The 15360-nt window shown below is 46.7% G+C and overlaps 1 protein-coding gene across 1 annotated transcript; it reads right to left on the minus strand.

The window, feature by feature from the left end:
• Nucleotides 1-2546: 2546 nt before the first annotated feature.
• LOC120022377 (zinc transporter 8-like) lies at nt 2547-14964 on the minus strand. Its single transcript, XM_038966269.1, has 7 exons — nt 14853-14964; nt 14521-14667; nt 9570-9723; nt 8391-8772; nt 3319-3424; nt 2946-3080; nt 2547-2692 (listed from the first exon to the last, which is right to left on the minus strand). The coding sequence occupies exons 1-7, from the start codon at nt 14869-14871 to the stop codon at nt 2547-2549; spliced, it is 1089 nt and encodes a 362-aa protein (XP_038822197.1). The 5' UTR covers nt 14872-14964.
• Nucleotides 14965-15360: the final 396 nt, after the last annotated feature.

Consider the following 15360-nt stretch of genomic DNA (forward strand, 5'->3'; position numbering starts at 1 on the left):
GTTTACTCTAATGCACTTATCCTCTGCAGCAGAGGTAACTCTGGGTCTTCCTTTCCAGTGGCGGTGCTCATGAGAGCCAGTTTCATCATAGCGCTTGATGGTTTTTGTGACTGCACTTGAAGAAACTTTAAAAGTTCTAGAACTTTCCCATATTGACTGACCTTCATGTCTTAAAGTAATGATGGACTGTTGTTTCTCTTTGCTTATTTGAGCTGTTCTTGCCATAATATGGACTTGGTCTTTTACCAAATAGGGCTATCTTCTGTATACCACCTCTACCTTGTCACAACACAACTGATTGGCTCAAATGCATTAAGAAGGAAAGAAATTCCACAAATTAACTTTTAACAAGGCACACCTGTTAATTGAAATGCATTCCAGGTGACTACCTCATGAAGCTGGTTGAGAGAATGCCATGAGTGTGCAAAGCTGTCATCAATGCAAAGGGTGGCTATTTGAAAAATCTCAAATATAACATATTTTGAATTGTTTAACACTTTTTTGGTTACTACATGATTCCATATGTGTTATTTCATAGTTTTGATGTCTTCACTATTATTTTACAATGTAGAAAATAGTCAAAATAAAGAAAAACCCTTGAATGAGTGGGTGTTCTAAAACTTTTGACCGGTGGTGTATATAAATATAATATATGGTGTGTGCAACACTTTTCGAGCCTGTAATCGGGTAAGGCACTCCATCCTTGATCTCTTCAATCTTAACTTCTTTGAGAATGATTGCACAGAGGCACTTTCTTGTGAGTGTAGAATGACCACCTCTGATTTCAGAGATAAACAAACTAACCACACAACAGATGGGTAAACTACAATGCAGGATCAATGAGTTAGCCAGCTATCCCAAATAACTATTGATTTTGTGGTTCATTAAGAAACTTAGATATGTGTTTTGTTGAGTCAATTAGACCAGGGATGGAGGGGAACTCAGTCGGTGTCTCAACTTACTGTGTGAAAGTTAGAATAGTATAATACACAAGGTGCAATTTAGAAATTTGGTTGGGCAAATTTCAGCAAACATTTTTTAGATTGGTACGTTAGTCTAGCCAGTTATCTAAACTTGTCGTAATCACGGTCAAATTACCGACCGGGGGATCCACATTGATTTTGTTAGTCACTCTCAATCAGATATCATATTCAAAACTGCAAACATTTCTCTCCACCCTATGTGTAGAGTTGCAGGAAATTCACGCTGTAAAACGGCATAAAAATATCCCAACCCATGACAAAATGAGTAGAAGAATTGCATGGAATTTGTTAAAAACTAAAAGTTATTTCAGAATATTTAGGCAAGTTAGCTACTATTTAGGCAATACTTCGCTATTATGGCCTATTTATTGCCTTATCTCCTTACTCCATTTGCACACACTGTATATACATTTTTCTATTGTGTTATTGACTGTACTTTTGTTTATCCCACGTGTAACTCTTTATGTCGCACTGCTTTGCTTTATCTTGGCCAGGTCGCAGTTGTGAATGAGAACTTGTTCTCAACTGGCCTACCTGGTTAAATAAAGGTGAAATAAATAAATAAATAAAATTAGCTGGCTAACTCATTGATCCTGCTTTGTAGTATACCCCTCGGGTCCAATATCCATGATAGATCAGCCAAAAGCAGTGCTTGAAGTGGGCTGAAATAGGTGCCGGTACTCATCCAGGGGGGTTGCACTGCACGTCTTTTGCTGTAACACATGGACAATAAAGTTGTATTCTATTTTGGGTGCTGTTTATATTAAGGTGCAGGAACTCCACAATATTTTCAGTGGTGGAAAAAGTACCCAATTTTCATACTTGAGTAAAAGTAAAGATACCTCAAAAGAGAATGACTCAAGTAAAAGTAAAAGTCACCCAGTAAAATACTACTTGAGTAAAAGTCTAAAAGTATTTGGTTTTAAATATACTTAAGTATCAAAAGTAAAAGCAAAAATCATTTAAAATGTCTTATTTTAAGCAAACCAGACAATACGATTTTCTTGTTTTTTTTTATTTACGGATTGCCAGGGTCACAGTTCAACACTCAGAAATATGTTACAAACGAAGCATTTGTGTTTAGTGAGTCTGCCAGATGAGGCAGTAGGGATGACCAGGGATGTTCTCTCAATAAGTGCATGAATTAGACAATTGTGCTTTCCTGCTAAGCATTCAAAATGTAACGAGTACTTTTGGGTGTCAGGGAAAATGTAAGGTGTAAGAAGTACATTATTTTCTTTAGGAATGTAGTGGAGTAAAAGTTAAAGTTGTCAAAAATATAAATAGTAAAGTAAAGTACAGGTAACCCCAAAAAACAACTTAAGTAGTACTTAAAAAATATTTTCACTTAAGTACTTTACACCACTGAATATTTTAAGCCAATATTCTCTAAGAGGTGCAGGAACTCAAGCAGTAGAATATGTGAGATGCTATAACTCAGTTCCAGTATGTTCCTGGCCAAGTCAAGCACTGGCCAAAAGCCTGTCCAGGTTACAACTAAATCCTGGTTTGGTAGCTTATTCCTCTGGGCTCCTGGCCTCTCCCATGGACTTAAACAGACGTCTATATTTTGGGGTCGTCACACAGGCTACACCCAGGCTTCTGGTCGGCTTGTTGTTCCAGCTGTATGGTGACTGAATGGAAGTTGTAGTTGGAGAAGCAAGTTTGGGTCATCTCCCTTAGAACTGGCTGGGCATCCACTAAGTCATCTGTGGAGGGAAAGGGAAATGCAAGTATGATGACACTGACCAAATCACAATTCTGCAAGTCACTATGGTCTGATCAAGTCAAGTCATAGATAGTGGAAACAGCAGTGGTATTTCCACAGAAAGTGTCATACTCTGACATATGACAAAAAAATATAAATGGTAATGGATACAATAAAGCCATCATCATCATCATTATATATGAGAGATGTAACATAACAGTAGATTACTGGCAGCCTGGTCCAGCTACACTCACCTATAGCCACGTGTGCTGACAGCACCTTCTGGTTCATAGTCAGGGCCCAGATATGGAGGCTATGGACAGACTTCACCCCCTTCACTGCCAACAGCCGGTCCCTCACCTCACCGTGCTTCACTCCAGCTGGGGTGCCTGGGAAGAGATAGAGAGGGAGGGAAAGATAAGGATTTCATTACACACACACAGAGGAGGGACTGGGCACAAAAGTTTGGCAACTTAGGTCCCTTTTAGACATGTTACAATCATCAACTCTTGCACAAAAACATATCCTCGTGGCTGTCGTCAATATAAGTCATTCCTAGTCTATAGTAAGATGGCCACTTTAATATAATCCCGAAACAGGGATGTTAGAGGGAATCCCATGTTTTACCTTCCATGAGGACTATCAGGATGTCTCTCAGAATGGTGATGGTGGTTCCCAGGACAAATATGGAAAACAGGAATGTACAGATAGGGTCAGCTATCTTATACTCGGGCTGTGGGAATCAGAGAAAGAGTGATTAAGGACCATAATCATGACATAGTTTAATATTATATATTTTTTTACCTTTATCTCACTAGGCAAGTCAGTTAAGAACAAATTCTTATTTACAATGACGGCTTACAAGCGCCAATGTAACGGTGTTCCTCCTCCTCTTCATACGAAGAGGAGGAGTAGTGATTTGACCAACGTGCAGCGGGTTGTGAATACATAATGAACTTTATTTAACAAGACGAAACTAAACACACGAAGAACACTTGATAATTTTACAAAAACAACAAAACGAAGTAGACAGACCTGAACGAGAGAACTTACATAAAACATGAAGAACGCACGAACAGGAACAGACTATTACAAACGAACGCTACAGTCCCGTGTGGTGCGCAGACACAGACACGGACGACAATCACCCACAAACAAACAGTGAGAACAACCTACCTTAATATGACTCTCAATCAGAGGAAACGTCAAACACCTGCCTCTAATTGAGAGCCATACCAGGCAACCCAAAACCAACATAGAAACAGAAAACATAGACTGCCCACCCAAAACTCACGCCCTGACCAATAAACACATACCAAACAACAGAAAACAGGTCAGGAACGTGACAGCCAAACCCGGACGACGCTGGGCCAATTGTGCGCTGCCCTATGGGACTCCCAATCACAGCCGTTTGTGATACAGCTTGGATTTGAATCAGGGTGTCTGTAGTGACACCTCTAGCACTGAGATGCAGTGCCTTAGACCGCTGCGCCACTCGGGAGCATTATCTTACATTATCTTTACATCTTTTCCCCCCAATATATTTTACTTTAGTCAAGACATACTTGAGGAAATCTGTGACGTCTCTATCGCACATTGAAACACGTAAAGTTTGTGCTCGTACAGCATCATAAAAGGGATAATTATATTGAGAATTGCCGCAATATCAGTCAAAAAAATACACCATGCTCAAAAGTTGAGAACATGACGCGGTAGATTTCAATGCCTACGGGGGTGCATGCTCAGCACATGAAGATAGTGAGAGATTATCACACACAGGAAGGAAGAGGGGGAAGAGTCTAAAAGTCACACTGGGTTTACTGTGAAATGAACCTGTAAACTTCTGTAACCGAGCGGTACATTATGTACTGCAGTGATACTTAATTTGTTTGCGCAAGCTAATAAATCGCGAAGTGGATAGTCAACAATTTATAATAAATCGTAGCTAACTAGAAATAGTAGTTACAGTATATGGATCTTCCATCAATTACTGCTTGATTCATTGTGTTTTGCTGAGAGTTTTCAATAGTATTTATGCTAAATGTATGCAAATTCAAAAGGACTTTTAACTTAATCTATGAAATTAGACTAATTACCTAATATTGTCAGGGCACTATTTGGGACACTACTGTGTTTCATTCTAATGCAAGGAGTATTCAGCTATCTAAATGATCAGATCAAAATGACATCTTACGAAAGCCAGGGAGAGTGAGTCAACACTAACATCCGCCTCATCCTCATCTAACCTGCCCATTTTCCCTCGGTCCTAATCTCCTCACCCCATCGCCCTCTCCACCTCAGTTGACCACTACCTCCCATAAAAGTGAAGGCTCCTCAGAGGAAGAAGGGTAGAACCATTCTCCTCAGTGATTTTTTTTTTCTTTTTACATTTTTCTTTTTTAAATTGACAAAACTATACTAAATATATTCACGTTACCAAATAATTGATTAAAACACACTGCTTTGCAATGAAGGACTATGGTAGCCTCAACAGCACTCTGTAGGGTAGCACCATGTTGTAGCCGGAGGACAGCTAGTTTCCGTCCTCCTCTGGGTACACTGACTCCAATACAAAACCTAGAATGCTCATGGTTTTCACCGCCTACCATAGACTTACACAGTCATTCTGACAACTTCCAGAAGACATCCTCCATGTCACGCCCTAACCATTGAGAGCTGTTTATTCTCTATGTTGGTTAGGTTGGGGTGTGATTAAGGGTGGGTTATCTAGGGGAATTATATGTCTATGTTGGCCTGGTATGGTTCCCAATCAGAGGCAGCTGGTTATCGTTGTCTTTGATTGGGGATCATATTTGGGTAGCCATTTCCCCATTGTGCTTTGTGGGATCTTGTCTAGGTATAGTTGCCTGTGTGCACTACTCTGAGCGTCACGTTTCGTTTGTTCGCTTTATTGTTTTTGTTATTTGAGTTTTCTCTTCCTAATAAAAAGGATGGAAACATACCACGCTGCATTTTGGTCCACTCCTTATGACGATCGTGACACTCCAACCTATCAGAGCTCTTGCAGCCTGAACTGACATGTTGTCCACCCAATCAAAGGATCAGATAAATAAATTTTGTACTGAAAACATAAGTTACAGCAAGTTAGCACTACATAACATATTTTGAGCAACAGTTTTGAACAAATGTATTTATTTGTAAGAGAGAGAGAGATTTCGTGTTATTTTTTTTGTTGCTTTTATTAATTTATTGCCACAGTGGCCACTGGTGTAACTGCTAAATTGCTTGCTGACTGTACTAGCTAGCATGATTGTAGCAGGTTTACTAACGCGTTAGTTCTAGTAGCTATGTTGACTATGACGTTAGCTAATATGGTGACAACGATGTAAGCTGTGGGTAGCGGTTAACGGTTATGATATGAAGGTTTGGCTTGGAAAGGTTTTTTCGCCTGGTCACAGACAGCTGATGTGCTGTCCACAAGCCAAGAGAAAAGGTGAAAGGAGGAGAGTGCGTAGATGCGAGAAGGAATTATACAATGAGCAAAATGATCATGCTGTTTGCATGTGGCTGCTTTGAAAGTGAACTGTGTTTGCGTGTGATCAGGGGTATATTTATTCTTCCGATTCTGTTGAAAAACGTTTCTTAAATGGAAGAAAACGGAAGAAAACGGGGATAAAACATATCTGAATTTGTCCAATAGAAACTCTCGTTTGCAACTGTTGGACTAATGATAACACCCTAGATCAGCTAGATGCAGGCAAGAGTGTGCAAGACGGTACTGAATGTATGTCACCTTGATTACACAAATTTGTCTCTTGACCTGTGAACCTAAGTTGTAAATGTTTATTCATAAGCTAGGTTGTAGCAACCTTATGATGGGTATAGGGAAAATGTGAGTATCATGTAGTAGCCTAAACCTAGCAATGTTACATTGAACTGGGTGAATGGAATATAAATGACAGTCATCCAATATGCTTTAATAGAAATAAGGCCATGCTCATAAAAAAATTATCATCCTCCCTCATCTTAAATGTCACCGAACGCCCCTGCTCCCATATGACCCCAGTTAACCACTTTCTGCCCCATCACCCCAGTTGACCACTACCTCTCACATGACCCCAGTTGACCACTACCTCTCACATGACCCCAGTTGACCACTACCTCTCACATCACCCCAGTTGACCACTACCTCTCACATGACCCCAGTTGACCACTACCTCCCACATAACCCCTGTTGACCACTATCTCCACCATCCCCCCAGTTGACCACCCCCTACCACATGACCCCAGTTAACCACTTTCTCCCCCATCACCCCAGTTGACCACTGCCTACCACATGGCCCCAGTTAACCACGTTCTCCCCCATCACCCCAGATAAACACTACCTCTCACATGACCCCAGTTGACCACTACCTCCCACATCACCCCAGTTGACCACTATCTCCCCCATCACCCCAGTTGACCACTACCTCCCACATAACCCCTGTTGACCACTATCTCCACCATCACCCCAGTTGACCACCCCCTACTACATGACCCCAGTTAACCACTTTCTCCCCCATCACCCCAGTTGACCACTGCCTACCACATGACCCCAGTTAACCACGTTCTCCCCCATCACCCCAGATAAACACTACCTCTCACATGACCCCAGTTGACCACCCCCTACCACATGACCCCAGTTAACCACTTTCTCCCCCATCACCCCAGTTGACCACTGCCTACCACATGACCCCAGTTAACCACGTTCTCCCCCATCACCCCAGATAAACACTACCTCTCACATGACCCCAGTTGACCACTACCTCCCACATCATCCCAGTTGACCACTATCTCCCCCATCACCCCAGTTGACCACTGCCTACCACATAACCCCAGTTGACCACTACCTCCCACATCACCCCAGTTGACCACTGCCTACCACATAACCCCAGTTGACCACTGCCTACCACATGACCCCAGTTGACCACTACCTCCCACATCACCTCCATTGACCACTACCTCCCACATCACCTCCATTGACCCCTACCTCCCACATCACCCCAGTTGACCACTATCTCCCCCATCACCTCCATTGACCCCTACCTCCCACATCACCCCAGTTGACCACTACCCCTCCCATCACCAATGTTGACCACTATCTCCCACATCACCCCAGCTGACCACTACCCCTCCCATCACCAACGTTGACCACTATCTCCCACATCACCCCAGTTGACCACTACCCCTCCCATCACCAACGTTGACCACTATCTCCCACATCACCCCAGCTGACCACTACCCCTCCCATCACCCCAGTTGACCACTACCCCACCATCACCCCAGTTGACCACTACCCCACCATTACCCCAGTTGACCACTATCTCCACCATTACCCCAGTTGACCACTACCCCACCATCACCCCAGTTGACCACTATCTCCCACATCACCCCAGTTGACCACTATCTCCCCCATCACCTCCGTTGACCACTACCTCCCACATCACCCCAGTTGACCACTACCCCTCCCATCACCAACGTTGACCACTATCTCCCACATCACCCCAGCTGACCACTACCCCTCCCATCACCCCAGTTGACCACTACCCCTCCCATCACCAACGTTGACCACTATCTCCCACATCACCCCAGTTGACCACTACCCCTCACATCACCCCAGTTGACTACTATCTCCCACATCACCCCAGTTGACCACTATCTCCACCATCACCCCAGTTGACCACTACCTCCCATATCACCCCAGTTGTTCTCTGACCACTGACCTTGAAGAAGATGATGATGGCGCTGACCAGCACGCTGATGCTCTGGAGCAGGTCTCCCACCACGTGCACGAAGGCGGCACGCACGCTGGCGTTGGCCTGAGGTTGCGACTCCGACAACTCATACCGCTGAACGTCCACCCTACCGTGCTGCTCCACATCGCCGTTTCCATGGGAATGGTTTTCCTGGTTACCGTTACCGTGTGAGTGGTTACTTTTGTTGCTGTGCCCGTGCCTATCGCCCACCGCGTGGCTGTGACCATGGTTGCCCTTGTCCTTGTTTCCGTGGCTGTGGCTGTGCCCGCTACTGAGGCCCCCATGGCTGTGCCCATGCCCGGACTGGTGCAAGGTGAAAGCCATACTGCCCACGGGACATTCAGAAAGGCATAACATATTAAAAGCCTTGTTATTAGGCATTATAAATGTTCATATATGCTTACAACAAGTTATAAAGCATTATACCTGGATGCATTACTGCAACATTGAATCTTCATGCTGTGGAAGATATCTGTAGGCTGTTTACATGACAATACTTGTATATCCTTGTTACTGTCACATCTACTTGCTACTGTTGAGTAACACTTTATTTGGATAGTCTGTAGAGCATCTATAGATGGACTATCTAGACTATCAGTAATATTTCAACTAATTACTGTATCTACTAACCCTAAACGTAGCTCTAACCCTAACCTTAACACTAACCTTAACACTTATCCTAACACTTTCCCAAACCTTAACCCTTACCCTAACCATTATTCTAAACCTAACCCTAACCCTAATAGTAACCTTAGCAAGCAGTTGCTTATTAACAGATAGTTTGTTGATAGTATGAAAATACGGACTATCCAAATAAAGTGTGACATACTGTGGTTTGATTTTCACTTGTGAGTCACTAATATCTAGTCCTAAGCGGGAACCGTTAACAACCCGAAAATACTACTTACAGGGAATAAAACCCACGGCAATCCACGTCAGTTTCTTAGCTTGTCTGTCATCAGTAGTCGTCAATTGTAAATACTACATTAGTCATGGTAACAGCAGACCACATCAATTCCCGAAGATGAATTAGAATTGAATGAATGGAATTGAATTTCTCTACGAACATTTCAGTTCATGAATGGTGAAAAAATGGGCCGCGTTTCGGGTCAGTGGACTCACATGATGTTTGCAAGCACAGCGCAGCCTGAGGTAATGAGCATGATGGTCCCCTCGATCTCGTAATTATCTCTGATGAGCCGCTGCACGGCCAGGTAGACCAACACACCTGTCACAAGCCAGATGGTCACCACCGAGAGGAGAGCGCCTAGGATCTCTAGAGGATAGAGGGAGAGGACACACACACAGGAGAGGAGAAAAAGAGAACACATCATGTTTAAATCAAGGGAAAGGCAGGGATAGAAATTATAGAAATGTCATGGACAGATATATTACAGTAAAGAGCTGCAGGAAAACCCATTTGATATTGCCAGCAGTACCAGACGTACCACATAGTGAGAGCCAAGAGGAAAGGTCTCCAGTAAGAGACACAGGAAGACAGAATTGATGCATGTGATTTTTTTAAGTATGACTTGTCAGGTTCCTATTGTAAAGACCATGATACACAATCACAACGCTAAAACAACCATTAGGTATGCTCTTCTATTGTCATGACTTCCACCGAAGGTGGCTCCTCTTTTTGTGCGGGAATGTTTTCTGTTCTGTATGTGGATGGTTGTGTTCGGTTATGTTTTTGGACTGTTTGGTGTCCTGTTTTGGGGAGGTCATTATTTTTGACTATTGTTGTTGGCGTGACCTTATTCTTACCGGAATAAATACGGCAAACCCAAAGAACCCTCTGCTCTCTGCGCCTGACTCCGCGCCCACCACTCCTAGCTACGTGACAGAAGCCCGCACCAGAGCATGGAGTCAGCAGGAACAGCTGCACCCCCCCTTCCATCTAAGGAGGAGGCTCCTCCTGCACCAGCTGTGGTCGGAGAGGACACACTGCCGATCGGTGCTGGAGGAGCTCGTCTGGGAGTCGAGAGGGCAGGCAGAGCACTTCTTGGTCACCCCAGGTGAGTCAGCACCAGACTCACCCAGAGCTCCCTGTTGGTCACATGTTTTTACTAATCTCTTTCCCTGAGTTTTCTCCCTCTCTCCAGCATAAGGCGCTAGTCGATTCAGGCGGAGCTGGGAACTTTATGGATCGTGGACTCGCTCGTAGGTTAGGGATTCGGCTGGTGCCGATAGATCAACCCTTCCCCGTGCACTCCCTAGATAGCCGACCGTTAGGGTCAGGGCTGGTCAGGGAGGCCACGGTTCCACTGGACATGGTAACGCAGGGGGCTCATAGGGAGCGGATTAGTCTGTTCCTTATTGATTCACCTTCGTTTCCAGTGGTGCTGGGGATTCCCTGGCTGGTTAGTCACAATCCTAGGATTTCGTGGAAATAGGGGGTTACCCAGGAGTGGTCAGAGGAGTGTTCAGGTAGGTGTAGAGGGGTTTCCATCGGTGCCACGACGGTGGAGAGTCCAGACCAGGTTTCCACTGTGCTCATTCCCTCTGAATATGTCGATTTGGCTATCGCCTTCTGTAAGAAGAGGGCGACCCAATTACCACCTCATCGACGAGGGGATTGCGCGATAAACCTCCAGGTAAACGCAGCACTTCCCAGGAGTCACGTGTACCCGCTGTCACAGGAGGAGACAGTGGCTATGGAGACATATGTCACTGAATCTCTGGGACAGGGGTACATTCGGCCCTCCACGTCACCCGTCTCCTCGAGTTTCTTGTTTGTGAAAAAGAAGGAGGGAGGTTTGCGTCCGTGCAGGTCTAAATTCCATCACAGTGGGGTTTAGTTACCCGCTACCTCTCATCGCTACGGCGGTAGAATAATTTCACGGAGCGCGCTTTTTCACAAAACTGGACCTCAGGAGGTATAATTTGGTGCGTATCCGGGAGGGAGATGAGTGGAAGACCGCGTTTAGTACCACATCTGGCCATTATGAGTACCACGTCATGCCGTATGGGTTGAAGAATGCTCCAGCCGTCTTTCAATCCTTCGTAGACGAGATTCTCAGGGACCTGCAGGGTGTGGTGGTGTATATCGATGATATCCTGATCTATTCCGCCACATGCGCCGCGCATGTGTCTCTGGTGCGCAAGGTACTTGGGCGACTGCTGGAGCATGACCTGTACGTCAAGGCTGAGAAATGTGTGTTCTCCAAACAAGCCGTTTCCTTCCTGGGTTATCGCATTTCCACCTCTGGGGTGGTGATGGAGTGTGACCGCGTTACAGCCGTGTGTAATTGGCCGACTCCGACCACGGTAAAGGAGGTGCAGCGGTTTTTAGGGTTTGCCAATTACTACCGGAGTTTTATCCGGGGTTTTGGCCAGGTGGCGGCTCCCATTACCTCACTGCTGAAGGGGGGGCCGGTGCGTTTACGGTGGTCCGTGGAGGCGAACAGAGCTTTTTGTCACCTGAAGGCGCTGTTTACCGACGCTCCCGTGTTGGCTCATCTGGACCCCTCTTTGGCGTTCATAGTGGAGGTGGACGCGTCCGAGGCTGGGGTTGGAGCCGTGCTATCACAGCGCTCGGGCACGCCACCGAAGCTCCGCCACTGCGCTTTCTTTTCGAAGATGCTCAGTCCGGCGGAGCGAAACTATGACGTGGGGGACTGGGAGTTGTTAGCTGTGGTAAAGGCTCTGAAGGTGTGGAGACACTGGCTAGAGGGAGCCAAGCACCCTTTCTTCATCTGGACTGACTACCGTAATCTGGAGTATATCCGGGCAGTGAGGAGACTGAATCCTCGTCAGGCAAGGTGGGCCATGTTTTTCACCAGATTTAGGTTCACCATCTCCTATAGACCAGGTTCCCTTAACACTAAGGCCGACGCGCTGTCCCGTCTCTATGACACCGAGGAGCGGTCCATTGACCCTACTCCCATCCTTCCAGCTTCGTGTCTAGTGGCACCGGTGCTATGGGAGGTGGACACGGACATCGAACGGTTGGAACCTGCGCCCCCACAGTGTCTAGTGGGTCTTCAGTACGTGCCGCTTGGTGTTTGTGACCAATTGATTCTGTGGGCCCATACGCTACCCTCTTCGGGTCATCCGGGTATTAAGAGGACAGTGCGGGGTCTTAGGGGGATACTGGTGGCCCACCTTAGCTAAAGACGTGAGGGTTTATGTTTCCTCCTGTTCGGTGTGCGCTCAGAGTAAGGCTCCTAGACACCTGCCTAGAGGGAAGTTACAGCCCCTCCCCGTTCCACAACGGCTGTGGTCTCATCTGTTGGTGGATTTTCTCACCAATCTTCCCCCGTCTCAGGGGAACACTACGATCCTGGTCGTTGTGGATCGGTTTTCTAAGTCCTGCCGTCTCCTCCCGTTGCCCGGTCTCCCTACAGCCCTACAGACTGCGGAGGCCCTGTTTACCCACGTCTTCCGGGCACTACGGGGTGCCTGAGGACATCGTTTCTGATCGGGGTCCGAGTGTGGAGGGCGTTTATGGAGCGTCTGGGGGTCTCGGTCAGCCTGACCTCGGGTTTTCACCCCGAGAGTAATGGGCAGGTGGAGAGAGTGAACCAGGATGTGGGTAGGTTTCTGCGGTTGTATTGCCAGGACCGGCCAGGAGAATGGGAGAGGTACGTCCCATGGGCAGAGTTGGCTCAGAACTCACTCCGCCACTCCTCCACGAACATGTCACCTTTCCAGTGCGTGTTGGGCTACCTGCCGGTCCTGGCACCGTGGCATCAGAGGCAGACCGAAGCTCCTGCGGTAGAGGTGTGGGTGCAGCGCTCAAAGGAGACCTGGAGAGTCGTCCAGGAATCACTCAAACAAGCTGGTGGGCGGTAGAAGAGGAGCGCTGACCGCCACCGCAGTGAGGCCCCCGTGTTCGCACCGGGGGATCGGGTCTGGCTCTCGACTCGAAACCTGCCCCTCCGCCTGCCTGCCGGAAGCTGGGGCCGCAGTGTGTGGGGCCATTTAAAGTCCTGAGGAGGATAAACGAGGTGTGTTATAGGTTACAGCTCCCTTCTTACTACCGTATTAACCCCTCGTTTCATGTGTCTCTCCTCAGGCCGGTGGTAGCTGGTCCCCTGCAGGAAAGTGAGGTGCCGGAGGTCCCTCCGCCTCCTCTGGACATCGAGGGGTCCCCGGCGCACACAGTACGTTCCATTCTGGACTCTAGATGCCGGGTGAGGGGCCTACAGTACCTCGTGGACTGGGAGGGGTACAGTCCGGAGGAGAGGTGCTGGGCACCGGTGGAGGACATCTTGGATCCATCACTGCTGAGTGATTTCCATCGCCTCCATCCGGATCGCCCTGCGCCTTGCCCTACGGGTCAACCTCGAGGCCGGTGTCGGCGCGCGTCAGGGGGGGGGTACTGTCACGACTTCCACCGAAGATGGCTCCTCTTCCTGTTCGGGCGGCGCTCGACGGTCATCGTCACCGGTCTACTAGCTGCCACCGATTCCCTTTTCCTTTTCTGTTGGTTATGTCTGTATTGGTTTCACCTGTTTCTCATTTGGGGTTTTGTTCAGGGCTATTTAAGCCTTCTAAGCCTGCCTGCTTTTGTGCGGGCTTGTTTTCTGTTCTGTGTGTGGATGGTTGTGTTTGGTTATGTTTTTGGACTGTTTGGTGTCCTGTTTTGGGGAGGTCATTATTTTCGCCTGTTGTTGACGTGACCTTATTCTTACCGGAATAAATACGGCAAACCCGAAGAACCCTCTGCTCTCTGCGCCTGACTCCGCACCCACCACTCCTAGCTACGTGACATCTATAGACATATTAAATCACTCCACTTCTACTTATTTATCCACTTCTACTTCTACTTGTTCCAGAAAGCATGTGAGAGTAGAAAGCACACGCATTGAGTATACTATCAACGGCTTATAGTAGCTTTCAACATTCGCTGGCTCATGATATTGGGATACATCAAGTATTGATTATTGATGAAGATGGTAGTGATGATGAGGATGAGCATATTATGATGATAACGATGATCATGATGAAGATGAAGGTGATGATGATGATGATGTTGATGAATAATGACAATAATGATGACAATGATTACGATAAAGACAAAATATGACAATGATGACAACAATGATGACGAGGATGATGATCTCACCTGCACGATGCCAGCCGTAGCTGAGTGTGGGTGTGGCGGGTCTGGACGAGAGCCACAGAGACACCAGGCTGATGATGAAGCTGGCGAAGTCTACCAGCAGGTGGGCGGCGTCTGTCATTACCGCCAGACTCCCCGCAAAGTAACCACCTACAGACAGATAGAGGAGTGAGAGAGAGAGAGAGAGAGAGAGGAGTGAGTGAGTGACTGACTGACTGACTGACTAACAACTAACTAACTAACTAACTAACTGACTGCTGACTGACAGACACATAGAGTCCCTGACTAACTAATCGACAGGCTAATCAATAGTCATGTGTCATTTTACCCCTCACCCAGGATCTCTCCGATCATGAAGACCAAGCAAACAGCTGAGACCACGTAGAGCCTCTTCCTGGCCAACTGCTTCTCCCGCTCCCTGTCCTCCGTAGCCTGGCTGTTGTCATGGCAATGATTGATGTTGCTGTCCTTCTCCATCTGCATTATCTCATCTGTGGACACACTGTAGGGAGGGGGGGGGGGGCAGGGAGGGAAGACAACAGACATATGGATTATCCAAAAAGGAGGAGAAGAGGGGAGTGAAAAGGAGACTGAGAGGGAAGACAAGATAGATGGACATGATGAACTTCGTCCAAGAAGGAGGAGGAGGAGGAGGGGGGACAGTAGGCAGAGAAAAGACTGAGGCAGAGCCTGTAAGAATGGCTGTCCCTCTCAAGTTGTGCCCAGAAAGACCAGACAAGCGAGATGGATGTCATGAAAATCATTCAAGAATTAGGAGGAGGGGGAGGAGGAGGAATGGAAAGAAGAGAGAAAGACTGAGGCTGAGCAGAGTTTGTAAGAAAG

The sequence above is a fragment of the Salvelinus namaycush genome, chromosome 27, assembly GCF_016432855.1.
Source record: "Salvelinus namaycush isolate Seneca chromosome 27, SaNama_1.0, whole genome shotgun sequence".
NCBI classification, from domain to species: domain Eukaryota; kingdom Metazoa; phylum Chordata; class Actinopteri; order Salmoniformes; family Salmonidae; genus Salvelinus; species Salvelinus namaycush.

Bases quoted from the DNA above. Each gene is read 5' to 3' on its own strand.
- LOC120022377 (XM_038966269.1), bottom strand. The intron at 3,425-8,390 runs GTGATATGGGAG...TGATTCCCACAG, and splicing joins GTGGTCAGAGAACAACTGGG to CCCGAGTATAAGATAGCTGA. The intron at 3,081-3,318 runs GTAAAACATGGG...ATCTCTTCCCAG, and splicing joins CCTGATAGTCCTCATGGAAG to GCACCCCAGCTGGAGTGAAG.